The sequence below is a fragment of the Ambystoma mexicanum genome, chromosome 9, assembly GCF_040938575.1.
Source record: "Ambystoma mexicanum isolate Mex_15411 chromosome 9, UKY_AmexF1_1, whole genome shotgun sequence".
Lineage (NCBI taxonomy): Eukaryota > Metazoa > Chordata > Amphibia > Caudata > Ambystomatidae > Ambystoma > Ambystoma mexicanum.
This window is the reverse complement of record NC_090931.1, coordinates 323,107,611-323,135,085: the sequence shown is the minus strand read 5'-3', so window position 1 is coordinate 323,135,085 and position 27,475 is coordinate 323,107,611. Positions and strand designations below refer to the sequence as shown.

At 42.0% G+C, this 27,475-nt stretch overlaps 1 protein-coding gene across 3 annotated transcripts in view; it reads right to left on the bottom strand.

The window, feature by feature from the left end:
- The window catches only part of SPNS3 (SPNS lysolipid transporter 3, sphingosine-1-phosphate (putative)), a 635,482-nt gene that overhangs the window by 62,310 nt on the left and 545,697 nt on the right, over positions 1–27,475 (bottom strand). For all 3 annotated transcript variants that reach the window (XM_069614728.1, XM_069614729.1, XM_069614730.1), the window contains one exon: positions 4,033–4,204. In XM_069614728.1, coding sequence (XP_069470829.1) covers positions 4,033–4,204 — 172 coding nt within the window. The remainder of the gene's footprint in view (positions 1–4,032; positions 4,205–27,475) is intronic.

Sequence of the window (27,475 nt, the reverse complement as noted above, 5' to 3'; positions counted from 1 at the left end):
ATAAATATCTAACTTGACATCTGCGAATTTGTGGCTGTATTGTGGTTTCTGAGTGTGGTTTGAGCCCTGAATCATAGGAAATCCAAAAATACTATTGCATCACGGGCACCCCAGAGACTGGACATTTTCAGAAAGATTTGTGAAAAAAATAAAAAAAATGAATAAGAAAGCAAAAGAAATCCCTCTTTTCTGCCATTGATTTTCACATAGAGAAAGAGTCAAAATTTGGGAAAGACAAAGCGCAAAAACAGCTGGGTGCATTTGGACCAAATAACAAACAACTTGGGCACAAAGCATTGACTTCCTTTCTGAAACAGGTTTGGGGTTATTCGGTCCATGTGTCTTTAAAATATTTGACAGGGAAGGGGGTGCCCCGGGGCTCCCAAAAATATAGCTATATTGCACAAGTTCCTTTGCAGCAGAGAGTCTTTTAAGAAATGAAAAGCCTTCATTTTATTTTTTTGCTCGATGTGAGCGATTACCGGGATAATAACATGGTAATGTGAAAATGAGAAGTTCTCAAAAAGCTATTTGGAGGTGGAAAAGGGATGAAATCACATCTGGCTAATGGTGTGGGGAGGTGGAAAGAGGATACCAGGTGAAACTGGAGAGTTATGGGTGTTCTGGAGAGCCAGTGAGAGTTCTAATGTTTTCAGATTATTGGGGGGATACCGAGGGATTCCCCCGGCTACAATGGAAGACACGCTCGGAAAAGAAAATGCATCACACGAACAATGGAGTGAAGGGGGGTAATGGGAGAGGGACAGGGAGGGAAAAGAAGCTGAGGAGAGTGGGGGGACCATGAAAAGTGGATGGAGCACTTGGTGAGAGCTTGATAGGACTGAGAAGAGTTCGAACATTTTCGGATTATCAGGGGAATGCCAGCAGAATACTGTGGGCATGGGTAGTTCATTGCCGCAGTATTTGTAGTTCATTGCCATTATCGGGGGAATATCGGGTGAATCCCGCAGGAACCGGTAGAGTGAAAAAAAGGAAATGTTACACCTACAGTGATCACATCTACTAGGCAGGGGATATTTTTTTATTTATTTTATTTTATTTGTTTATTTGTATTGCGCCGAACTGCTCGCAAGCATCGGGGCGCATACGTGGAGACACGGACAGACAGTGATGGACAGAACAATAATGGGACACTTCATTACACATCAGGATTAGACCATCAAAGGACATAGGGTTTTATCTAGGATTACTCAAAAAGCCAGGCTTTGAGTTTTTTATGGAAAGAATATAGGTTAGATTCTAGTCTGAGGCTTGTCTGTAGTTTGTTCCAGAAAGCTGCCGCATGTGCGTGGAATGCTCTTCCTAGACCTAGTTCTTTTTTTAATTTAGGAGTTATCAGTCCCTTGGCTTCAGATCTTAATGTTCTGGTAGGGTTGTAGGGTGTTAGTTTGGTCTTGAGGTAGGCAGGGGCTTTTCCATAAAGGCATTTATCGGTTAGACACAAGGACTTGAATTGTACGCGGTCTTCCATTTTCAACTAATGTAGGTCTCGTCTGGCTTCGCTGATATGATCTCTCCTTGGTTTTTGTTTGATAACTCTTATCGCTTGATTTTGAATCAGTTGGTACTTGTGTAAGCTTTGTTTGCTGGCACCAGCAAGGAGTGCGTTACCATAGTCCAAGCGCGATAAAATGGTGGCTCTGGCTATAGTGGCGCAACAATTTTTTTCATTGAGAAGGGGCCTAATTGCTTTGAGGAGTCTGATATAGTAGTTGCAGTTTTTGCTGACATACATGGCTTGAGCATCTGTGTTGAGTGTAGCTTCCAGGGTCATGCCAAGTGTTTTGACTTTAACAACTACATCAATGCAGGATTCCTTGATTTGGAATGTCTTGTAGTCAGATGTCAGTTTAGCGCGAGCCTGGGTGGATTCAAATATCATTAACTCGGTCTTGTTGTTGTTAAGGCACATCCAATTATTGTTCATCCACTCTTCTATATTCTTATAAATGGTATTCAATGTAATACTGTCTTTAACGTAATCACTGCTCCATTCCATAGTTAGCTGGGTGTCGTCAGCATAGTTAGTGAAAAATACTTGAAGTTGTTCCAGTAATTCACACAGGAGGCGTATGTAGATATTAAAGAGCAGCGGTGATAAGCTGGCTCCCTGAGGAACTCCACACGAGATGTTATGTTCAGTTGAAAATTTGTCTGCCCAATGGACACGTGAAATTCTGTAAGAGTTGGTGGTCTAACAAGTCAAATGCAGCACTTAGGTCTAAAAGCACTAGTAATCCGGTTTTACCTTTGTCCATGATTTCCAGCATTTTTGTTTGTAAGTCTAGCATTGCTGTCTCTGTGCTATGTGCTGCTCTAAAGCCGGATTGTTGCGGATGTAATATCTCATTTTTATCTACGTATTCCTGTAGTTGAGCTGTAGCGATTTTGTCCATGACCTTAAGGGTGAAATTGCAGTTCGTAATGGGCCTCAAGTTGTTAGGGTCGCGTTGGTCTAAGTTGGGTTTTTTTTCCAGTGGGGTAATGGTGACTTTTTTAATATTAACTGGCACTGTTTTATCTCTGAAAGATGAATTTACAATTTAAGTAAATAAAATGTCAGAGTGTTCAAGAATGATTTTCGGTGGAAGCTTGTTTTCCGAACAGGATGACGGTTTCATAGATGCCAGTGTTTCTTCCTGGTATCAATAGAAATTTGTTGAAATTGGAATTTCTCCATCCCCATGTCAGTCGTCAGTTCGACTGAAGGGTTAGGTTGTGACTTGGTCTGAAGGGCGGATGCAATTCGTTCTCTCACTTTGATGATTTTATTGGTGAAAGCTGTCTGAGTGTTATCACATTCTAGTTGGGAGGGATTGAAATTGAGAACCAGGGCCTGGGGTTTGTCAACAGATTTTAGTATGTCGAAGAGTTTGCTTGCTGAGCTTGCAGATGCTTCGATTTGACTGTTGAAATAATTCCTTTTGGCTTCATTAATGCGGTTCTTATATGATTTTTCTAGTGACTTCCAACTAATCTTATTGTCGTCTGTAGGGTTTTTTTGCCTTTGAGCTTCTCTAAGGTTTTTTTCCTTTTTAAGTTTGGTCAGTTCAGGTGTATACCATTTTTGATGGTTGGAATTGGGCCTGACTGTTTTTTCGCGATTCGGTGCTTTTTGGTTTTTCAAGCTTTGCATCTGATGGTCATATTTGCTTATGATGGTGTCACAGGAGTCTGTTTCCTTAATGTCGGCCAGGATTCTGTTAAAACAGGATTGTAAATCTGTGCTTTCGATATGTTTAAAGTTTCTTTAGTAAACTTTCTTGGCATCATTAGCAGGTCTTTTTGCTAACTGAGGGATCAATAGATTGAAAACTACTTTGTAATGGTCAGACCATATACAGGGAGTAGTGGTAACATTGTTTGTTTCGATGTTATTGGAAATGACAAATGGCCATGCACAAAGGCCATTTCTTGTAGGCCCAAAAGAAACCTATTAGTACAACTAGTACAGGGGTCATGGCCAAAGGCCATTGCTAGTGGACCCCAGAGAAACCTATTGATGCAACATGTACACTGGTCACAGCCACTATCCACCTTAGGTCTTTTCATGGAATATGTATACATACACAAAACACATGCAATGCCAAACCTTTAACATTCAAATAAAATTGGCAACTTGGTACAGAAAATATCTGTTGATCTCTGTGGCACCATGTAGAGGTATGCCTATCACCACAGTGCATTCATTTTTCCACACCAACTCAAAATCACATTACAAAGTGCTGAGAAATGCATGGAAACCTTCTCACCCAGACGGCAGCAGAAAAATGCAGCCCAGGGACAGGAGAGCGTATCTGGGGTTGGGTTTTACAAAGAGGCCCCAGGGGTGGATGGAAAGGGGCACATATATATATATATATATATATATAGAGAGAGAGAGAGAGAGAGAGAGAGAGAGAGAGAGAGAGAGAGAGAGAAAGAGAGAGCAAGAGAGAGGGAGAGAGAGAGAGAGAGAGAGAGAGAGAGAGAGAGAGAGAGAGAGAGAGAGAGAGAGAGAGGAGACATAACCTTCAATGAAATATTGAGCTTTTTTCCGATCCTCCTCCACGTAAAGCGACGTTGCAAGAAAGCAGCCGCCGCCGAGCACTCCAATGAACATGCAAACCATGAAGCTGTACTCCAGGCTCAGGAATGACCGCAACTGGGAATCTCTCCGGCCGTCCTGGATGGTGTCCGAAATCTAAGGACAGAAAATGGGAGTCAGTGAAGAAACATCATTTCTTTCCCCTTCTTATTCACTGGTTATTACCCAGTCACGAGTGGCTAATTTCTTGAGGTTTGGAAATAGAAGACCTTTCATATACAAGTGTGGGTCAAATCTGCAGGTGATTGGTTGCCTAAATGCAGCCAGACACACGCCAGAAGGGTCCCACTTCCAGCACCTCTTCCAGAAAATGATAAAATAATTCATTCTGGAGTCTGACATTTATTGTGTGGTTCAAGCTCCCGTTATCTCCACACTGGACTGTGATAATGACCTCTTGATTTGTCTCCCTAAAAAGAAGTTTGCACCAATAAAGGCCAAGCAACATGCAGCAGCAGCCAATTGACCTCTGTCCCCAGAAAATGTATCACATCACCCAAGCTCGATCTCGAGTCTCAGGCTTAGAAGCAAGGTGCATGTTCAAAGCTGCCTGTCTGACATGTACAACTCTACATTGACACCAAAGGGAGATTCACATATTGGCCCTGTTATGCCTTAAACGACAGACCTTACCCCTATGTCTTTTCACTGCGGTATCATATGGCTGCAAAGCCCTCACAGCCTTTCCCAGGTCATACTGTCTATATCAGGAGCCTGCATTCTCTGGCTCTCCAGTTCTTTTGTACTACAGCTCCCATTAGCCCCAGCCAGCAAAATCAATGTTAGGGTTTATGGGAACCGTAGTTGGAAACTACTAGAAAACCACAGGTTTCTGGATCCTGGTCACATTATTCTGGGTGCATAGTGTTCCCTCAAGCAATGAACATTTTTGTTTCAACAAAGAAAATATGGGCCCTGAGCTTAAATATTTCCAGTCTCTGAGTAACGAGAGAAGCTGGAGGCCACAAAGCAGGTGAGAAGGGAAGTGTAATCAGAGTACGAGTCTCCATGAAAACAATGGTGGAGGGAGGGGGGTTTGGGGAGATATCAAGACTCCATTTTAATAAAACCTCAAGCACCTATTTAAGTAGGAAGCTCCTTTGCCTCAGGCAGGACCCTATTAAATGATAATGCCTGGAGGTTAAGATCTGATGGCTGCATTGCCTTCAGAAAGTCCATAAAGAAACTTTAGTTAGTTACTCACATCTGTAACTTCTCTCAAAATAAACTGAGTCACACGCAAAATGTATGTTTCAAACTCTCTTTGTTCATAATGTGTTGATTTGACCCACCCGGAAAAGTAAATGCTTGTTTGAGGAGCTTCACAGTCTCATCAAAGCCTATACCAGAACAAGCAGCATGCCTGTGTCAAGCTGCCTACAGGCACCATATCATGCAGAATCTTTTGTTGTGCATCTTAAGTGTTGAAAGTACACTTGCATAATCTAGAGGAGAACTTTAGGTCCATATCACTTTGTCGTATGATACTTCTAGTCTTACATCCAAGTTGGGAGAAATAAAGGCACACACATATACTTTTCGCTTGACACAATACTCTGTGGGTTTATATATTTGTCAAGTTGGTGTGTTATGATTTGTGTACTTTTTAGTTCATCTCTGTAAAGCAGAGCATTTTTGAAAGACAAACATGAACACATATTTCTACCAACTCATCGTGAGGGCATGTGAGGTCCCGTACCTAATGCAGAGTGGGCTGAAAGCCCAGCTTCAACATTTAGTTTAAGTGTGTGATCCTGAGCAAATTACTGTATCGCATTGTGCCTTATGTGCATGTGTTCTAAAGCAACTACTTAAGTACCGTTATTGCACAGAAGATGATCAACTAGTTGAACAGAACAAATGTGTGAAATTTTTTAAAGTAATTAATAGAAATGCAATGTTTATGTTTACCTTGCCTTCTGCCTCATCCCTCACCACCTTTTGCAAAATCCTCAAAATCTACTCCTTGCCACCCACCTAATTCAGCAAAACCTCCTTCTCTGCTACCCTTTTGTCTATTCTGAAATTCGTATTCTGCTCTGAAAAATTGTAACTTCCTTTCAGCTCATCCCTCCAGACTTTGTAAAAGTGCTCCCAGGACCTCTGGGTAGGGGAAGCACTGTATAAACGTTTAAATAAATGAATAATAAATTACCCATAAGGGTCACTGCAATTATTTTTTTCAGACGCTCTATAAGTGTGGGTGTGTGAGCGCCGCGCGCATCCATGCGCGGTGAGGCGTGGGTGGCGGGTTTGAGTACTTTGGGAGGACTTAAGAGTGTAACTCGAGCAAGAGCAATAGCAATATCAGGGTTTTTTATTTGCATCTACGCTATGATGGGGAAGACGGTGGGGTGTGTAAAATTAGAAAATGTGGTCCCCCTGAACAGAGGAGAACAAGGTGAGGGGTGGGGATTACATCATGAAGGGCGATGCTACATCAAACAATGACATGGTGTCAAACCGGATATTAAATTATGCCTCTTATTACAAACGATTTGTATGTCTATTGGCCTACGCCAAGTTGCTTAAAATTGTACGCGAATAACTCTCTACGGCAAGGTCTTGACCTTAGAAATTGATGTAAGCCGCCATCTTGAATTAAGCCTCCATTTTTGGTTAGAAACCGCCATTTTGGGGTTTTATACAAAGTCACCCTGTAATCTAAAATGGCTGTCTCGTGTGTTCTTGTTCTTGCCTTAACCTCTCCAACCTCTGTAGGGGAGTTAATGTCCAACCTGCCCTCAGGCTATATGTTAGGGTCATGTAGACCTTGCCCTTTGTTGACCTCGGGAGCAGGGGATTACTTGAATCAGCAATGTTAAACTACAAGTATACAAGAACAGTAATGCTATCCGAATATAATAAGCGAAACATTTGTTTAGTCTGTATTAAAACAATATGCAAAGAATGTAAATGTTAAATTAAAGAATAATGGAGTGTGTTAGTAAATGTATTAAAAAGTAAACCGCATACACGAGATATGTAAATTAGGAAAGTGAACCTGGCGCGACCCTAGCCCAGTGTATGATTAACCTGTAAGAGGGCTCGACACCATTTTACAAATTGTATAAATGCGTCGATGTCCAGCTAGGAAATTCTGTCACTGCTCACATTGAACCCTGCTGGTGGTCTCTGTGATGTATTGACGGCCAAATAGCTATTTGTGTACTTTGTTGAATACTGTTCAGTTTTGTAATAAAGATTCTGGGAATCTTTATAAGCCTGTGTCGGTGTAATTTCCTTTGCTTGGTGTAACAGCCGTAATATCGTATTTTTGTTGATTCCACAATGGGTCCTTGGAATGGTGGAGTGGATGGGGGTTATCATGGAGCACAGGGTTTCATTTTAATTAAGCTTTATAGAACCCACCGAAGCCTGTAGCAGGAGGTGTATGCTATGAAGACCAAGCTAAAGGGCCAAGCGCAGCAATGCCTTTAACAAGTTATATGGACCCATAACTCCCAGTATGCCCACGGGCCGGGGTCGATAATGCTATTGTGACCCATTTCCTCCTCATATTATATAGCACGGTAATTCAAAACATCTCGTGGTGGCATAGATGCCTACTTAGTTAGAGTAGGCATTGAGGATCACTTGTGTGTTGCTGACACTCACATGCCCTGCCCTCTAAAAGTGTGCATATTTGCATAACCATTCCAACCACCATAAAAAAGGGCACAATGAACCCACCACATTGAGGGAGAATTAAAATAAGGAGCAGGCAAGGTTCACTAGATATTGATAACTGAATAACCAGCCCATATGTGTAGAATGGTTGGCTGACTAAAATTGGGATCTCTCTCATACAATGCTATTTTTGAACAGCCAGCTGTATAGGAGTTATAATACAAAAATCCCATTACGTAGCCATCTAGGAAATTTTGATATCATCATCCATCATGCTAAAAAGACCCATCGAGATTCACTCAATGCCATCAAGCAATCTAAAATATATACCAAACAGGAGGAACAGAGCATATTAACTAACCTTGCTACAAAGTATAAGAACTGGCAACGTATCTATACGTTCTCAATGATGGGTGCTGACTGGAAATTATTGTTTTGCTTGCTTAGAAGCAATGACGACAAAAGATTCTGGTAAAAAATTAGAACTTATATCAATGGCAAATCCAAATTAGAACTAAATCGTATTAGTATGTAGGGATGGAATGACGCCATCAAAACCTGTATGACATACCAAGTATGGATGAACTCTCGATTCCTTATATCATTAGTTCCACCTTCAATATGGGCTTTCCATAAGAGGATATTGAAGTTATTATTAGATCATTGAATAGTTCCTGCGCACCTCGACTTGATATGATGGCTAATGTGATATTTAAGGCAAATCCGGAATTCTGGGCATTTGTATTAGAAAGATTGTTTTCACAAATTTTAAAGACCGGTAACATCCTGCCGAACTGGAGAAAATCTATTCTTATTCCTGTTTTTAAAAGGGCAAACAAACTAATCTCCAAAATTAGAGATTACTTGCAATGTTAGACATTAGTTCAAAAGTTCTCAGGAGGATAGCTCAGGGGCAACATGCTTGCCTTGGAAGCAAGACGACACGGAGCAACACAGGTTTGATCCCCGTGTCCGTGCTTAGAAACCTCTGGGTATTAAGCACATTTTCAATAACCTATCATAGCATAAAAATGTTCACCACTATCTTGCAGAAAACACTATCTAAGTTGGCCTTTGCAAAAAATCTTCTCTAACCTTTTCAAACGGGTTTCCGGAAAGAACATAGTACCTTACATAATCTCAGTGCTTTACATACCATTTCCGGCAATTGTCAAAATAAAAAATATGGCAATTTATACTTATGTTTTGTGGACTTCATTAAAGTGTTTGATACAGTGTCTCAAAGTTTATTGTGGACTAAATTGGCAAGGTGGGGTATTAATCACACCCTTCTCTATTTTCTTATTTCACTCCACACTAGTACATCAGTAATAATGTGTATAAATCAATCTGGAGAGACGAATAAAGATATAACTACTAATATCGAGTGCTTCATAGAAATCTCGCATAACTACCCACCTCGCCTGGATAATATGCCTGTTTCTTGGACTGGCTATGCAGATGACTCGATTCTGCTAGTTAGAATGCCCATAGGATTACAGTGGTCTCTATGTGCACCTGCGGTCTATCCAGAGAAAATCATCTTAGAGTAAATAGCTGTAAAACAAAAATGTTAGTGTTTAGTAAGAAAAGAAAAGCCAAACATAATTTTAATTGTTGTTATGACGGGATAGAGCTTCAAGTCATTGATAAGTTGATAAGTATATATACTTGGGGGTACCTATTTTTAATATGCCCTCTCCGAAATTCTATGGTGATTTTGTGCAAACGAAAAAAAAGGAAGAAATGGTGGACCCTTAAGAGTTTTATACGTAACAAGGGCAGTCATCATATTGAAGGCCTTGTTGTCGTGTATCACAAGAGCATTCTCCCCGGGATATCATATGGCCTCCCAATTTGAAGCCAACAGGTGACCTGGGTGGATAAAGCTGAAGGAAACATTTTGTGTTCTATTTTAGGAGTGCCCTCTTCAGTGCCTGTAGAGTCCCTAGGGTGTGAACTTGGGGTCCCCTCTATTTGCTCGCTTTGGCTGCACCGGTGATGTAAGTTGTTTCTCACTATATTTGAAGCTGCATCAGTTTATTAAGCTATTTAGCTTGGATGCACAACAATGATTGTACTAATACTTTCCTTATCCAATTACGGGAGACAGACAAAATATTGGTACTACAGTGGAAGAGTTGATCAATTTTTAAGATTTTGATTGAATATACTTCCGACCAGCGAGATTTTAAGTAAAGGGTGAAGGGGACAAATGTTGAAAACAGTTGCACTTTGAAAAATGTGTGTGTTTGGTAGGTAAACCGTAGGTACACAGTTAGATGATCTAAGGGAGAGCTTCTGGAAATGTGGCTATTCCTCCAGAAAAACGAATAAGGGAGCATTTTGAATATGCATTTTTTATGGCAAGCACATATCTCTAACCCTGGCGGTCTTAAGATATGTAGCACAGGTTGTAGAGATTGAAAAATGATTAATTGTGTATTATAGATGAGCTTGTATAATGTTTTTTTTCATTTAAACCATTAATTGAATTTTTGTGAGCTTTGTACACATGTGATCATGTCTTATTACCTATGATTTGTGAAAGGTTTAATTTAAACTTTTTCACAATTTAAAAAAAACTACTTTTGATTTCTCTCTGCGACCCCTAAAGGTCTTGCTACCCCTAAAAAAAAAAGATTATTAAAAAAATATATATTTCTTTAATTAAATCTGACGCTCCTGGACGGTGGCCAGCAGCATGTGGCTCCTTATTTCTGGAGTGGCTGATTTTCTGATAGCTACAGCCGGTAAGAAAGCTCAGTGGGTTGAGTGCTGGCTGCTGCAATGTGTGAGTGATCTGAAAGTTGCAGGTTCCACTCCCGGCAAGGTCAACTCAGCCTTTCATCCTGCTGAGGTTGATAATTGAGTACCAACGCAGGTTGGGTACTATTGTATGTATATTTGTTATCATTTGGCCTTGGACATCTGCTTGCATTCACAGTAATTTGGTAATATGGGCCTATACGTGCTGATATTAGTGATACATATGGTGATCCATTCTTGTATAAATGTATATCACTTTACAGTGAAATCATAACCATATTTTTTGTAGTGTACTTAGAAACAATGCTACGTGATGCCACTTCCTGTTTTGTCAATGGGTGAAAGGTCGTGTTCCATCGCTTCCCGTGATGTCACTTTCAGGTGGGATCAAATGACATCACTTCATGTGATGTCATCAGAGGTCAAGGGTTGTGTGATGTCACTTCCGCTACCCCTGGCATTTTGGTGAAATGACGCCCCTGACAGGAGACCTAGAATGCCGACCCAGCGATGCAATCCCATTGCATTGCAAGTAACGGGAAGAGTGGGAGACCCGGGGAACAAAGCATATATATATAGATTGCCATAATCATATTCATTTCCATAAAACAACCGAATACAATGATTGGGGTAATGTTACTCATCCCAGTGTAGGGTCCAATACTAAGATGAGTGAAAAACCTTCATGGGCTCATCCTACTCATCCCAGTGAAGGGTCCAATACTAAGAAGAGTGATAATTTAGTTAGGTAGGGAAACCCCTGGAGAGTAGGGAAAGTCAGTCATTTTCTCATCACTTACAATAAACACTTGAAATGGCGAATCCTGGTCTGTCTTCTTCTTCTGACCTACCACAATAGCCGTAATGGAACATATACTGGTACAGGCTTCTACGTTTGTTTTTCAAATTTAGTTTCCCCATGTGCATGTTCCACCCGCAATCTTGCTCAATTACTTTTTTCTGGGCTTTTTAATATAAAATTGCCCCCCCCCCCAAAAAACTCACCCCCGCACACACACATTACATATATTTCAAATAATTTTAGGTAAACGATATTGAGGAAAGTTCACATGAGGAAAGTACACACGAGGAAACTAAAAGCTAAAAAAAAACGCATCACTGTTTCTTATCCTTTCAAATGTAATGCAAATAGACTATAGGGCCTTAATACAAGTTTGCCGGTTCCGAAACAAGGATGCAGGTAAGCTCACTGGCACCCTTGCTTCCGGACAGCCAAACTACGTGTCTGCATGCCGTGGCCGCTGTGCCCGTCATGTCTGACCCTGCCTGGCTCAGCGGCCACGGTAGGCAGACTGTTCACGGAAGCGCTGGCACCGTTAACAATGGTTCAGGCACTTCTGAGTTCCCACTCCCATAGAGTAGGACTGTATGGGAATGGGGACTTACATTTTACTGGCGCCTGACTTCACAGGCCGCCAGACTTGTAATCTCCCTGTGGCACCAGGAAGTCAGGTGCTGGTAACATTTAACCACTCCGGCGGCAACCCACCAGTGTCAACGGCAGGGTTACCGCCTGACTCATAATGAGGCCCTATGTTCATGTTAGTACTCGCAGTCAAAAATGGTAAATCTCTGATGCAGTTTTCACAACCTTTGAAGCTCTTTGAGGGTCTTCAGAGCATTTCCTGCAGCATATGTACTGCAAAGCTGCATACAAAAATAAAATACAGAACTGCCATTGGAGGTTTTAGTTTCTGGTACAAGCGACTTGATATTTGGTTTTGTGGTTTGTCCTGCAATTAGAACACCTCAACTCTAGTTCTATGTACACATATGGGTAGGTAGATAGATAGATAGATAGATAGATAGATAGATAGATAGATAGATAGATAGATAGATAGCCATGTAGATAGATAGATAGATAGATAGATAGATAGATAGATAGATAGATAGATAGATAGATAGCCATGTAGATAGATGGATAGATAGATCGATAGATACAGATAGGTAGGTAGATGGCTAGATAAATAGATGGGTGTAGCTAGATGGGTAGATATCTGGATATAGAGAGATACAGATAGATAGAGATTAATAGGTAGATAGTTGGAAAGATACAGACAGCTAGTTAGAGATAGAGGTACCTGGATAGATAGATAGATAGATAGATAGATAGATAGATAGATAGATAGATAGATAGATAGATAGATAGATAGATAGATAGATAGATAGATAGATAGATAGATAGATAGATATTTACAGATAGATCGAGAGACAGAAAGACGATGGAGATAAATAGCTAGATGAGATAGAACAGATAGAGATGGATGCTAGATACAAATAGAGAAAGAAAGATGCATTCAGATATAGAATGAAATAGAAGCAGGGAGAGAGAGAGAAAGTACCAAGTCATCCTGTAACCTACACCGTCATACCCGAGGGTTTGGGCGTATAACCAAATAAAATAAACAAAATCAAAATAAATAGAAGGAAAGATAGAAAAATACAGATAGAGCTAGATAGATATTTAGAGATATATAGATAGCTAGCTAGATAGATAGATAGACAGATAGATAGAGATAGCTAGCTAGATAAATAGATAGATAGATAGATAGATAGATAGATAGATAGATAGATAGATAGATAGATAGATAGATAGATAGATAGATAGATAAGAGTTTATTTATGCTGCAGATCATATCAATTAGTATCAGTGCTTTCCCCGCTAAGCATTGCATCTCAGTGTTTCTATGGAACTACTGTGAAAATGCATCTCAAGCGATGACAAGCTCTTCGCGTGGGTCGCCTAGCGACTAAGATGTTATTAATGTGCGTTGCCTCTCAGGGGACAGGGGTTCTTTTAAAGAGAGTTGACGCATCCATCCACTGCTCTGAAGGGTGGAGTGGGGGTGGGGGAGTTCAGGATGCCATCGAGTGCGCTGGGCCTTTTCTTGTGTGATTGGCAGCATCCATTGCCTTCACAGATCACATGAGCAGCAGGTGGCGAACCGAGCTGCTTACTGGCTAATTCATGTCTTTGAAAGGCAGGTTGGGTTGGGAAAGTGTCCATCTCAAGTCGGGCTCGTTTACAGGGAAATAGAAAGTCAGCCTCTTCTGCGCTTCTCTAAGGACAGTAGGGCTGGGAAAGAGCCAGTCACACGGCAGACTTACCAGAGGAGCTTTATAAGGGAATGCTACCTCTGAAAGGTCAGTAGCTTTGACTTCATTCAGATTCCAGACTCCACTATAGAGGCATTACAAGATATCGGCCACTTCCTGGAAAGGTAGGGAGGGCTGGGCAGGGTCAATAGCAGATTGGTTCACCGGACACACAACTGACCTCCAAACCTTTCAGATTAAGGAACCACCTCAAAATCTCCGTGCAGATTGACTCTGAAAGTAAAACACAGTCTACACCCCTGCACAACATGTCACTGCCACACATGTAGAAATGTCACCTCCAGAAGCCTTTAAGATTGAACCTATGGTAAAACATAGTCGACGAGTCACAGAGAACTCTGCCATCCCCCTTCATTTCCCTGTAGGGTGAATGGAACAGCCCCTTTTCACTTTGGGTACGTAATCAAAATTGTATTAAAAAGAAAAAGCCATTAGGGGAGGCCTCGGGGATGGCGGCAGAGGGGCGTTCAGGTAGGAGGGGCCTTGAGAAAGTGGCCACAGCAAGATATCATTACAGCTGCACTCAGTATATGCGTGCGGAGTTAATGGATATTGCATAGCAATTTGTCAGAATACCCTCAAGCTGGCCTCCGAAACCACTACGCGCAAGCACTCAGCCCCGAGCAGGGTCCTTCCAAATGCTCAAGTGCTATTATAATAGTGTGTTACATACTGCAGACCACAAAAGAACAGGCATACTAGTATCATACTATAACATGGTGGAAGAAACGGGGTTGCTTACCTGTCACCCGAACCATATGGGAGTATTGCATTTCTGTATCCAGCAGTTGGAATGCCCTTTACTTTACTTTAATTATTTATAACACGCAGCCATGGACCCTGGGGCATAAGGGCGCGGACGAAGACGAACAAAAACATAAAACAGAGAAGAACGTGGCACAAGCAGAGCGAACTTAGAGGCTGTATACGTATCCATTATAATAATTCAGGAGAACAGCCAGGTCTTTAGGCCTTTCTTAAAGGGTATCAGAGAGGACTGGCCACTTAGTGCCTGCGGTAACAGGTTGCACGACTTGGGAGCAGCAAAGACTTGCAATGTTCCAGTCCTGCTTTGCTTTGGCTATAAGTGCCACCAGCAGGTATAAGCAGCACATGCAAGAACCAGGCAACCTAAAGGATTCTATTTAGTGTCTTCTTCAAATGAACGTGCTTTATTAAACCTCAGAGTCATTATTATTTAATGATGGCATTTATTGAGCCTTGTTTCAGGAATTATGTTGTTTTTTTCTAGTTCTCCCTGTCTGGCTTTTCTTGAAGCAATATCATCTATTGGGGCCAACCAGCTGATACCACCATCCCGGTTCAATATACAGAATTCGATAAAGGCGAGGCAGAACACCTACTTCCCCACAGGCCATATAATTGTCCTATCGATCTACTTCCTGGCGCAAAGATCCCGTCTGGTCACGTATACTTGCTCACTGTCAAAGAAGACATGGTCCTCAAAGAGTATCTTGACTCGGCTGTGGCCAACGGATTCATACGCCCTTCCAAATCACCCGCTGCCTCTCCCTTGTTTTTTGTCCCTGAAAAATAAGGAGACCATAGGGCCTGCATTGTATACAGGGCCTTAAATGCAATTACAGTAAAGAACCAGTATCCACTGCGCCTTATTTCGGTCCTTTTAGATCAGTTGGGCTCCTCTTTCATCTTTACGAAACTCAACTTGAGGGGGGCCTATAACCTAGTGTGAATTCGTAAAGGGGATGAGTGGAAGAGAGCTTTTAAAACCTGTTACGGGTTGTTTGAGTATCTGTTAATGCCTTTCGTGCTGTGCAATGCCCCTGCCACTTTTCAGTTCTTTATGAACAACATATTTCGGTATATATCTGATCAGTATGTAGTTGTCTATTTAGATGACATCCTGATATTCTCACGGTCTACAGAACAACATATCGAACATGTTTGTTCCATTCTACAGAGATTAGGACAACATTCTCTGTATGCCAAGGCCGAGAAGTGTGTCTTCCATGCTACTGACGTTGAATTCTTGGGTTACAATATAAACGATAAGGTAGTCAAAATGAGTCACTCAAAAGTGAAAGCCGAATTGGAGTGGCCCGTTCCTTCTTCAGTGAAATACCTACAGTCTTTTCTTGCGTTTGTGAACTTTAATAGGAGGTTTATCCATTCTTTCTCCTCTATTGGTGCTCCGCTTACCAGCCTGACAAACCCTAAAACATCTTTTCATTGGAATGCGAATGCTCAGAAAGCTTTCAAGCATCTTAAGGAAGCATTCACCTCTGCCCTTGTCCTACAACACCCTGATCCATTGTTGCCTTTCATTGTGTAGGCAGATGCTTCTGATGTAGCAGTTGGGGTTGTCCTTTCCCATACATGTTCAGGTGTGGGCGTTACCCATCCGGTGGCCTTCTATTCACGCAAACTCACTGTTCCGGAGCGGAACTACACCATCACAGAGCGTGAGCTGCTAGCGATCAAGAATGCCTTCTCTGAATGGCGCCACCATTTGTTGGGTGCCTGTCATATAGTAACCTTATTTACCAATCATCGAAATATACTCGCCTTGAAGTCGATGAGGTGTTCCCCTGCCACAATGGCAGGTTGGCGTTTTTTCTTTTCCCTTTTTGATTTCATTATAAACTATCGTCTCACAGCTCTTCATGCCAAGGCGGACGCATTGTCCGCCTGGGGACTGAAGAGTGCTATTCGACCATGATTCCTCCCTTCTTGCTTCCACATCAGGTAGCATGAGGTTGCACTCCACACACTTCATTAAGTGATAAGATTTGTGCCTGGGTACTCACTCATCCTGCAGAACTCGCTGACATAAACGTGACTATTATCAAAGGGTTACGTATATTCAGGACAAAATATACATCCCTGATCTGGATTCCCGCTTGTGTACCATGCAAGGGTGCCACAATTCACTCCTAGCAGTCCATCCCAGGGAAACCAAGACCATGGATCCCCTACGTAGATGGTCGTGGTGGCCAACCATGTCAAGAGATGTCATTGATGATATTGCGGCTTGTTTCATTTGTGCACAGTGTAAAACCCAGGCACAGAAACCGGTAGGACTCCTGCATCCTCTACCTGTCCATATCCATGAATTTCATCAGTTGATATGACACTATACGGGTTGTGATTGACTATTTCACTAAATTGGCTATATTTGTACCATGTATTGGTTTGCATTCTGCCCCTGTTTTGGCCAATTCGTTTTTTGAAACACATTTTCTGTTTCTTTGGTGCACTGTAGATTACCATCTCTGATAGGGGTACCCAATTCACCTCACGCTTTTGGCAGGCATTAACTTCCTCCCTTGGCATAGAAGATCAATATTACAGTGCCTACCATTCCCAGACTGCTGTCCAGACTGAACATCGAAATGCTACTTTGGAACAATAAGTGTGCTGTCTCTGTCTACAGCACCAGGAGAGCTGGTTAAATGCTCTATTCTTTGCTGAGTTTGCTTAGAATAATTTTCTTCACTCCTCCACGATTCATCTCCTTGTCATGCCTCGTATGGTCAACATCCACGTTCTATTCCGTTTGACGCTTCTATACCCGTGCAGAATCCTGCTTCCAGTGCTTCTGTTAGAGATCATGTGGCCCTGCATGGTTCCATTAAAGAGCCTTTTGTACAGGCACAGGAGCATAACAAACAGTACACAGATTATCGACGCATTCGAGCTCCGGTTTACCGTCTGGGTTTAAGGTCCTTAAGGTAATCAATCCAGTGGCCCTCCGTTTGCAGTTGCTGAGGGCTTGGCATGTCCATCCTGTATTCCATGTATCCTTATTGAATTCTTGTGCCCCTGCTACTCACTTGTCTAGTCGTCCGCTTCCGCCAAAGGTGGATGGCAACGAGGAATACGAAGAAGACGCGATTTTGGACATGAAGTTACGGAAGGGAAGGATATTCTATCTGGTAGACTGGAAGGGCTATGGTCCTGAGGACCAATCCTGGGAGCCCTTGGCTAATATTCATGCTCTGCTTCTCTTGTCTCATTTTCATCGGACCACGGGGGAGAGGCTTCCTTTGGGGAAGGATACTGTCATGGTTCCTGCCGTCCCTCGCCGCTGTGTGCGGGACCAGGCCCCGCCGTCCCTCGTTGCTGTGTGCAGGACTAGCGCACACACATGACCAGCACTAGACGTTGGCGGTTGCCATTGCGTCTTCAAGACCATCACAGTTCCAGGCGGCTCGGCCTTCCTCAGGGACCACGCATGCTTCGGTTGCTACGGCCACGCAACCCCTGCCAACACCGCGCACAGTCATGTCATCAGAAGAGGCATTCAGCTGAGACGCCGACATATGCGCACTATTCATTCAGCTAATTCTTCTGATTGAAGTTTCACTACGCTTCGTGTTTCCTGTTTTCCTACATTCCATTGACTTCCTGGTTCTCAACCTCCTGCTCTACTATGATGTTTCGATTTGGATTTCTTCTGTGATTTCGACCTTGGTACTGGTAAACTCAACCCTGCTTTTGAATTAACCCTTAATGGTACTGTATTTCTTGATGAATTCCTGGCTCTTGACCTATTTTTGTATTAAGGATTTTCTACTGGATTCTGTACTTGCTTTCTTGTGGATAACTTGGTTTTTAATCCATTTTTCTGATATAATGGATTTCTTACAGGATTACACCTTGCCATCTCTCAGAGAGCATTGAACTGTGGGCGCTTTGCTGTTGTCATTGCTCATCTGTTTACCATTAGTATGTCCTCGTTCCGCCATGGAAAAATTAACTACTCCTCGCTTTCGACGTACCTTCAAAATACCCCTGGAAGTTTTGCTACTACTCCCATCAAGGCGATCTGTCGAAGTACCTTCTCCATAAAGAGTAAATTTTTTACCACTTACACCTGATCATCATTTATTTAAAGTATATTCCCCGCACGTTCAGGTTAGTCTCCAATTCACTTCCCTATTATATTTACCTTACGGTTATTCCTGTACTAAAACTCTCCTTCATTTCATTTCAGCGTGGTGAATATCTGGTGGTATTTCTTGCTTTTCCAGGTGAACCACCATCCTGTCCATACCTACAATCTAGGACAGGGTGGTATTTCATAGGAAAAGTTGCCCTCACTTTAGAGGTCTCAGTTGGGCTTTTGTTATCATCGTCCCGATCTAGTCATCACCATTACTGAACTCAAGAAGTGTTACGGTTTGTGTGAGTATTGTTACAGATATCCTTATGTATCAAGAAACACATATAAGCAAAAAAGATAAGTGGAAATTGTACATAAGAGGGTATTCACAATTATACCAGGCAAATGCAGGGGAAAAGAAGGTAGGGGTGCAGATAGCACTACATGATAGATTGAGGGCACACATACAAATGTCTCATTCGGACAAGGAGGGGAGGTTCCTATTTGTGAATGCTGCCCTGGGGAACCAACCACAAAGTTACCTTGGCATTGGCCCATGCCCCAAATACAGGACCAGATGGGTTCCTGAGAGGGGTGCTGCCAAGGTTGGAAGAGTTTGCAGTAGAAGATATAATACTAGCGGGGGATTTCAATTTGCCGTGGGAGCACAAACAAGATAGGTCCAAAAGTATCATGCTGAGAGCACATGCACCATCTAAGGCACTTAAATGAAAAATGACAACAATGGCCGTCCACGATATATGGAGAGAAATAAAGGGCCAGGACCAGGGGTTTACATATTATCCCCATGAGCATTCCACCCAAGCTAGGACTGATTATATGTGGAACCTCCACAGGACTGGTGGAAAAAGTAAGTAAAATAGAGTTGGGAACTATTTCATTATCAGACCATGCCTCGTTGTCAATGACTATCGCATTGGGAAATACTGGTGGGGTGCGGGGGGGGGGGGGGTTGTGGAAGTGGAAATTCCCCACAGAATTGTTATATGATCAGGTCCAAATGAAACAAATTGAGGAAATAATAGAATAATACTTTGTGGACAATGAGGTAGAGGACACGTCCCCGGAAATGGTATGGGCTGCATTTAAGGTGTTCTTAAGGGGAAACGTAATAGCAATCAAGGCAGGGAGGGATAGACAACAGAGACAGTGTAGAAGATAAGAGATATGTAAGGGGAAATGGCAAAACATCCGAAAAACAAATTAAGGAGGGCGTTGAGCCATGTGCAGGGCCAATTAGAGATACTCTGCACTAAGAAGTCAGAGAAAGCACTGTTATATACGAAACAGTGGTATTATGTGAGGGCCAACAAGGTGTATAGGCTCTTGGCGAGACAGTTGAAGGATAATAGATGCACTCAGGCGATCATGAAGCTTCAAAATAGTCAGGGGGAAGACAGAAGGACAAATGAGAATATGGGTAAAGCCTTTAGGGAATACTATCAAACTCTATACACATCCGATCACCCTGACTGGGATATACAGGAGGAATATCTAGCAGGGTTGCCGCTCCCACAAATAGCAGATGAGGACAGAGAGTGATTAAGGAAGATATTCGGGAGGCAGAGGTAAGAAGATCAATTAGAACTCTGCCAATAAATAAAGCCCCTGGCATGGATCGGTATTCGGAGAGGTTTTATAAACAATATCAGGCAATTCTAGCCCCAAGGTTAACAACACTCTTTAATATTTAAAAAAAGAAGATGTCCATCACACCATTGATGAACAAAGCTAAAATGGTGGCATTCTTGAAGCAAGGCAAAGATCCCACCTGCCCAGGCTCATATCGTCCAATGGCACTGATGAACCTAGACTCCAAATTATATACAAAGATACTGGCGGACAGGGTAGCATATCTACTACCAAAATTTATTGGACAAGACTAATCAGGTCTTATACAAGCCAGACAGTCGACAACACCGTAGAGTGTGCCATCTAATTGAAACAACAGCCATGATTAAAAAAACAGCAGTCTTGGTGTCACTGGATGCAGAAAAGGCCTTTGATAGGGTAGAATGGTCACTGATGCTTCGAATATATTTAAGCATATGGGGTTTGGCACAGAGTTCATTCAAATAGTCAGGGCCAATTATAATTCATCGTTGATTCTAGGGTAACACTAGAGAGGGGTACCAAACAAGGGTGCCCATTGTCTCCAAAGCTCTATTTATTTAAAACTCCTATTGGTTGGGATTAGGGAGACTACCCAGATCAAAGGTTTAGGAATGGCAGGTGAGCTACATAAGATAATAGGCTTTGCTGACGACATTCTGGTAGCACTGTCGGTTCTGGAGGAATCCCTGCCGGCACTGATGAAAGAATTAGAATTGTATGGGACAATGTCAGAGTTAAAAATTAATAGACAGAAATCTGAAGCATTAAACTTGTCAGCTAAGTGCGATGTGTTGGACAGGCTGGGCTCCAGTTCACAATTAAAGATAGCAAAAGAAAGCATCAAGTATTTGGGCATAAGCCTCACAAGATCAATAGAACAGATATACAGGGTAAACTACCCACAACTCCTTCAGAAAATTAAAGTAGATCTCATGAAGTGGAACCCCCTCACAATCTCATGGTGGGGGAGAATGTCAGCAGTGAAGATGGCAATATTGCTGAGGTTGTTATATTATTTTCAAGCACTACCCATTCGGAATCCAAAGAGTTTTGTTAGATCCCTCTCAAGAATTGCAACAACATTTATATGGCGGAATAAAACCCCTAGGGTGGCTATGACCACATGAATGGCTCCAAGGAATCAAGGGGGAGTAGCATTTCCACAGTTCTGCAGATACTATGAGGTGGCCCAATTGAAGATCATAAAAGAGTGGCTGGCTCATAGTCAACAAAATATATGGGCTCATTAGGACAGGACAGTGGCAAGATCAGCCCTATCAGGACTGATGTGGCTGAACAAGAAAGATAGGCACCCCAACACTAGGATTAGTGAAATCCTTGGAGTGGGAGTGGAAGCCTTGGACTCAGTGGTCAAGTGAGGGGCATCCCTCCCCATTGTATCCACTGTTTGGAAACGTCAGATTTTCCACGGGAATGACACAGGGGGCATTTAAAGCTTGGATCGGGTGGGTTGTCTGAAGCGACTCAATATTTATTTGGGACAGACCCTAAGGACCTTTGAGGAGTGCAAACGGGATATAGGGCTAATAGAGTGTGATCGGTTTAGATACACTCAGTTAAAACATTGGTTAACCAACCCAACAATTAAGGGTGCAGTAACAAGATAATTGACCCTGTTCAAGGGATCTATCATGACCCCCACGAGCTCAAGAAAATTGGTATCAACCATTTACAGATTCTTAAATGACAATGGGGAAGTGACTCAATGGAAATATATGGAAAAATGGAAAAGGACCCTGGGGAAGGTAATTACGGATAGACAGTGGTAATATCTATGGACGGCTATCCCAAAGCTGGAGCGAGCCATCAGGTGAGGGAGATGTGGAAGAAGATGCTAATACAGTGGCACTATAGACCTGAAAGGCTACATACAATGTTCCCAACAACATAAAATTTATGCTGGAGGGGTTGTCAAATGGTGGGTGATTGGGTACATATATGGTTGGAGTATCCGGAAATTCAAGCATTCTGGTCGGGGTGAAAGAACAGATGTAAAAGATGTTCCAGGGACAGAGCAATTAGGGAAAAGGGTTTGGATGTGTGGTATGAGGGATCCAAGGTAGAAAGCATTCACTAAGGCACAGAATCTGGGATTTATGACCCTTTTTATAGCAGCATGGCTGGGGATAGCACAACATTGGAAACAGCGGGAGCCCCACAACGCAGGACCGGTTGCGGAATGTTTGGAACATTGTCTCAATGGGCCGAGAATGTGGGGGAGCTCTGTTATTTTTATCTAGTCTTTTATTTTGCAGCATATCTGAAGGGACTCAAAATCCACAGAACCAAGTGACCCGAGTAACACAAATCTAGATCCATTTGTTGCCCCCCGTTTCGGTGACATTACAATGTGGGTATAATTGCAGACGCTTGAATCTGTTATGTCCAACGTGGCCTGTAAGTTTGCAAAGAATGTTTAAGGACCTGAGTCAGTTCTAGGCTATAGAGTGATGGTGAGGGATCACACCATTAGTGTCTCCACTGTAGAAACATGTCCACATACATGTCCAGCATCCTGGAATCAGGCAAGATCTTAATATACTGTTCACGGAGGCTTTGGAAATAATGGGGTTCTCTGTTTTTGCACTGAAATTAAATAAATTGATGTGATTCATGTTAAGTGTGCCTCCTCTGGTGTTCTAATACGTAGCAGATTGTGATATTGCAAGAATGTGGGCTTTGATTCGCTGGTCTGATGATGTGTGATTTGACTGTTACCATCCTACTGGCCAAGCAGCTTCTCTGGTGCTCCCCACACTCCTCACAGTCCACACCTGCCAGCAGCATCTCTGGAAAAAAAACATTTCATGGGTTGCTTGTGGTCTCAGTCAGACGGGATGTGACCTACCATAGTGCTGGACTGCCCATGATGGGGTGTTACAAAACTTAATTTGCATATGGTCTATTCAGTTTTGTAGTGGCATAGTGGGCTGGCCAACAATGGTTTGGAAGGTCACATTTGGCAATGCCAGTTGGTATGATTTATTTAATGTGCTACTCTTATAATTTTTCACTTACCCAGTGAGGCAGAGGAGTGAGCCCTGTGGTGCTCTTCATTCTGGCTCCAACTGCCCAGTGCCCACTTCAAGGAAGGTGCCAGGCGCGGAGTTTGACTGGGGCAGTGCATCTGCTAAACGATAATGCAGGTGTCCTAAGGCTAGCTCAGGGAGGACAGAAACCGCCTGTGTAGTATAAGGGCAAACATTTGTATGAATACAGACCGTGAAAGTGGGGCCTCATGATCGGTCAGTCTTTTTGCGTTCAAGCAGGAGGTGTCAGAAACGTTACCATAGGGATAGCTGGCCTATGGCCACCAAGCATTCATAGTGACGTCGCTTTTCCATCCTTTGAAATCGGCTCTTCCAATCATTGTGGAGGAGAATTCACACGCGATAGATTGTTCACCCACTAATTTAGGAAAAAACGTAATAGAATGGAAATAAGAACTCTGAACACACATACTATAAGCTTGGAACACTAGAAATAAAAAAATCGGCAGCTGAGGCAATCCTATGAAAATTGGTTAATACACTCCAAATATGTAGGTAGCTAAGTAAAACATGAAAAAATGCAACATTTTGTGAGGAAGGATTCACGTGGATCCTGGAGCCCAATTAATTTAAAAAAAGAGAGTAAAGGTTATTTACAAAGTATGCCTATAGATAATCAGACTCGGGTTCAGTATGTTTCCACTTCTTGCCAATCAACATATTGTCCACATTTTAATATGGGGCAAGTTGCTAATCTAAATAAATTAGATATGATACATTTTTCAACAGATGATATATCGAGAGCGATACAAAACATGAAAAACTCTTGGGCTCCTGGTCCTGATGGTTTGCCCAATTTAGTTTTGCAACATCAACCAGCTCTTTGGGTAATGAGGTTGAAGCCTCTCGTCACAAAGGGGAAATACGATCATCTTGGCAAGAAGCCATCATAATGCCCTTTTTTAATAAATGTGCAAGAGATATTCTGGTTCCCACAGGATGAATGCACTTTTGGGCACCATCAGTAAAGTTTTTGCATCTTTAATTTTGTGTTATTTGCATGACTGGGCACAGAAACATAGTATATTGCACAGAGAACAGGCAGGTTTTAGAAGACAATGGGCCTCATTACGAGTCAGTCGGTCCGGAAATAACAGTAGCGGTAAACCCGCCGCCACTGTTGTTTCCGGACCTGCTGATCTCGAGTTCTGCAGACGGGAGGTGTCATTCCCACCAGGTCTGACCTGGTGGGTTTAGCACCAACCGCCTGCAAGCAGATGTGGAAACACCGCACCATCAAGGGATGGTGCCGGTGTTTCCACTTCCCCATTCCTATGGAATCCTATGCGACTCGATGGGAATGGGGATTTACTGAATTCCGCCTCCGGAATTACCAGGTCACTGGGGTTGTAATGCCCCAGTGATTCTGGGAATCACGGAGGCAGAATGGTAATACGAGTCCGGCAGTAACCTGCTGGTTTTTCCGGCTTGGTTACAGCCGGACTCGTAATGAGGCCCAATGTTCCACTATTCGTAAAATCATAATTCAGAATGCCTTATGTAGAAAGGACAGTATGAACTGGAAACCTCCAACTTCTGTGACTTATATTGACTTCTCGTCTGCTTTCGATATGGTTTATGGTGAAGAATGGCTCCTAATTAAATGTATCCTAGATGTCTGAGTTGTATTATGTGCTTACATACATAAACATAGGCCTTAATCAACAGGCAGCTATTCACATGATATCCAAAAATATTGTGGCATGAAACAGGGCTGTATGTTAGCCCCTTTCTTTTTACTGTTTACTTTTCAAATTTTGCTACATACCTTCAACAAGCCAAATTGGTTTCCCCTTAAAGAGGAAACACTGATATAGCATGGCTCTCTTACGCAGATGACATAATTTCATTAGATCACACAGAGAGAGGTTTGCAGTCGCACTGAACGCTTTCGTCTTTTTCCCTTCTGACAGTCACCTCAAAATTAATTATACAAAAATGAAAAGTGTTGGAAATGCCTAATAAAAGAGCTTAATTACATTTTGTGTGGAATTGCGTGTCCCTTCGCCTTTGGATTACCAGAGAATATTCATATCTTGGAGTTGTTGTAAATAAGATGAGTTTGGAAGGAAAAAAATAGCTAACCATCTTAAAAGTGGAGGGATATTAGCAATTTGTTTTAGTTCCATACCTAAGGAATACCGGGGCGTTCCGTCAAACCAGCGAGTACTTCGTATAAGCAAAAATGTGTTCCTGTTACAATGTATGGATTAGAACTCATCACCAAAAGTTTAGGACCCTAGTAAAACAGGCTCAAAGGGAAACGTTGGTGCCCTTGTTTTGAATCGCAAGAGGTACTCTGCCGCTACTTATAAGACGTGAATTAGCAATAGTATCATTACATACGGAAGCAAAAATTTGAAAAGAGACCTTTTTCTAAAGATTATGCTTTCAGAAAACGAACACCACATTGGAAATTCTTAACGAATCATTAAATGGGGTTAGTAACCCTCAGATAGGTTGCTTCAAAAAGTCAGTTTTGGAATTTGTTTCAGCCATAGATTTTGCATGGAATCATAATGACTATTGCTTCAAATCAAAACCTTAACCATAATGTCCTATGTATGGGATGGGGGTAAAAATTTCTCTAAGCTCGCTAAGTTATCTCTTACTCAAGAATTACACAGACCTTCCTGTACTTCCAACCCTATATTAAAATGTTTCCAGATTCAGAGGCACTTCCCATCTTAGTCAAGTTCAGAATGAACCTCATGGAAACAACGGAGGTCATGGAACCAAGTCTCAATATTGACAAACATCTGAGACACTGTCGCCTCTGTAAGGCAGTTAGAGTTGTGTAAACACTAAGACATCTATATGGGTTTTGTCGAGGCTTAACATTTTACTGCAAAGCTTTTTTGGCAGGTTTGTGTATCACTTGTAAGCAATCTCTATAGAGGCCTTTTGGGTACGGTGCATAATCGGGCATCAAGTGGGTCTTATTCTAGCTATTGTAAGATATTAAAATGAACTTAATGAAATGTTAATTAGGGGTAACATTGTAGATTTTTAATCTGAAAAGATATTTATGAAGGTTGTTTATTTGTAGAGGATTTTTGTTATATCCTTTCTGTTTTTTATATTTAGGGTGTTTTAGAATTAGAGACATCTGTTTAGAATTGTATGAAGATATCTATTTTTGCATGATTTTGATATGTTGATGTTAGTGTGAAAAGCTTCTTGTAAACTAAATATGCGCTTAAAAAAAACTGCATGGATCACTTCAGTGTTGTCCCAGCCCAGTCCAAGTGCCCCTACCTAATCAGGAATTATTAAACTCTGGTAGTTCTATGCCTTTGTACTATTTAAAAATATTCATACTAAAGTCTCTCCTTTATCTCTTTTGTGTTCTCTTTGCGGCCAATAATGCCCCTTTTGCATTCGTATACCCAATAACCTCCATCAGCAGCTTGATGATCCATCTCATTAAGTGCCTTGATGCCCCTTCTTCAAGACCGGTGTAAGGTTGTTTACCACCAAAAACACAGGACGATTTTGGTGCCACCAACCCTCACATACAAAGAGGAGCAATTTGGTGATTTAATGGCCAAACTAGCAGCACACCAACTCCCACGCCACTGATCTGCTGGTGGTGTCTGTGGTGGTCCGCTGGTGGTGTCTGCGAAAAAATTGATTATTGCAACACCTATCTTGCCCCTTCTCCTCCAGGATGTTATTGCCCCCAATCGCCCTAGTACTCTGATGCGGCCAGGGGCACTGTGTATGTAGGATAGGGGTAGACAGTGCAGATCTATCAGCAGTTAATAAAATACTGAAAGGTAATAGACAGACAGGAAACACCATCCCAAATCAGACAGACAGGAAACAGCATTGCAAATCAGACAGACAGAAAACAACATTCCAAAGCAGACAGACAGGAAAAACTGTTCCAAATCAGGCAAACAGGAAACAACATTCTAAATCAGACAGAAAGGAAACAACATTCCAAATCCGACAGACAGGAAAACACCATTCCAAGTCTAACTGTTGCATTTTATGTGCAGGTCACAAAAGCCCAATATTGTAATACAAAGCATTTATGTCAATTTAGCTTAAGCGAATACACAGCCCTTTGGGAGCACTGTGCGTGTCACTTCGTGAGGATGTATCGCACAGCATTCTGCTTATGTAAGTCTTGGAGAAAGACTCAGAGAGGTGCTGGCATGATAGTTCGCGTATTGTATTCTTCATTTTAACCTTCGTCACAATACAGAACTGTTTTGAGTTATAGTTCCAGTCATTATTTTATTTTTAAGA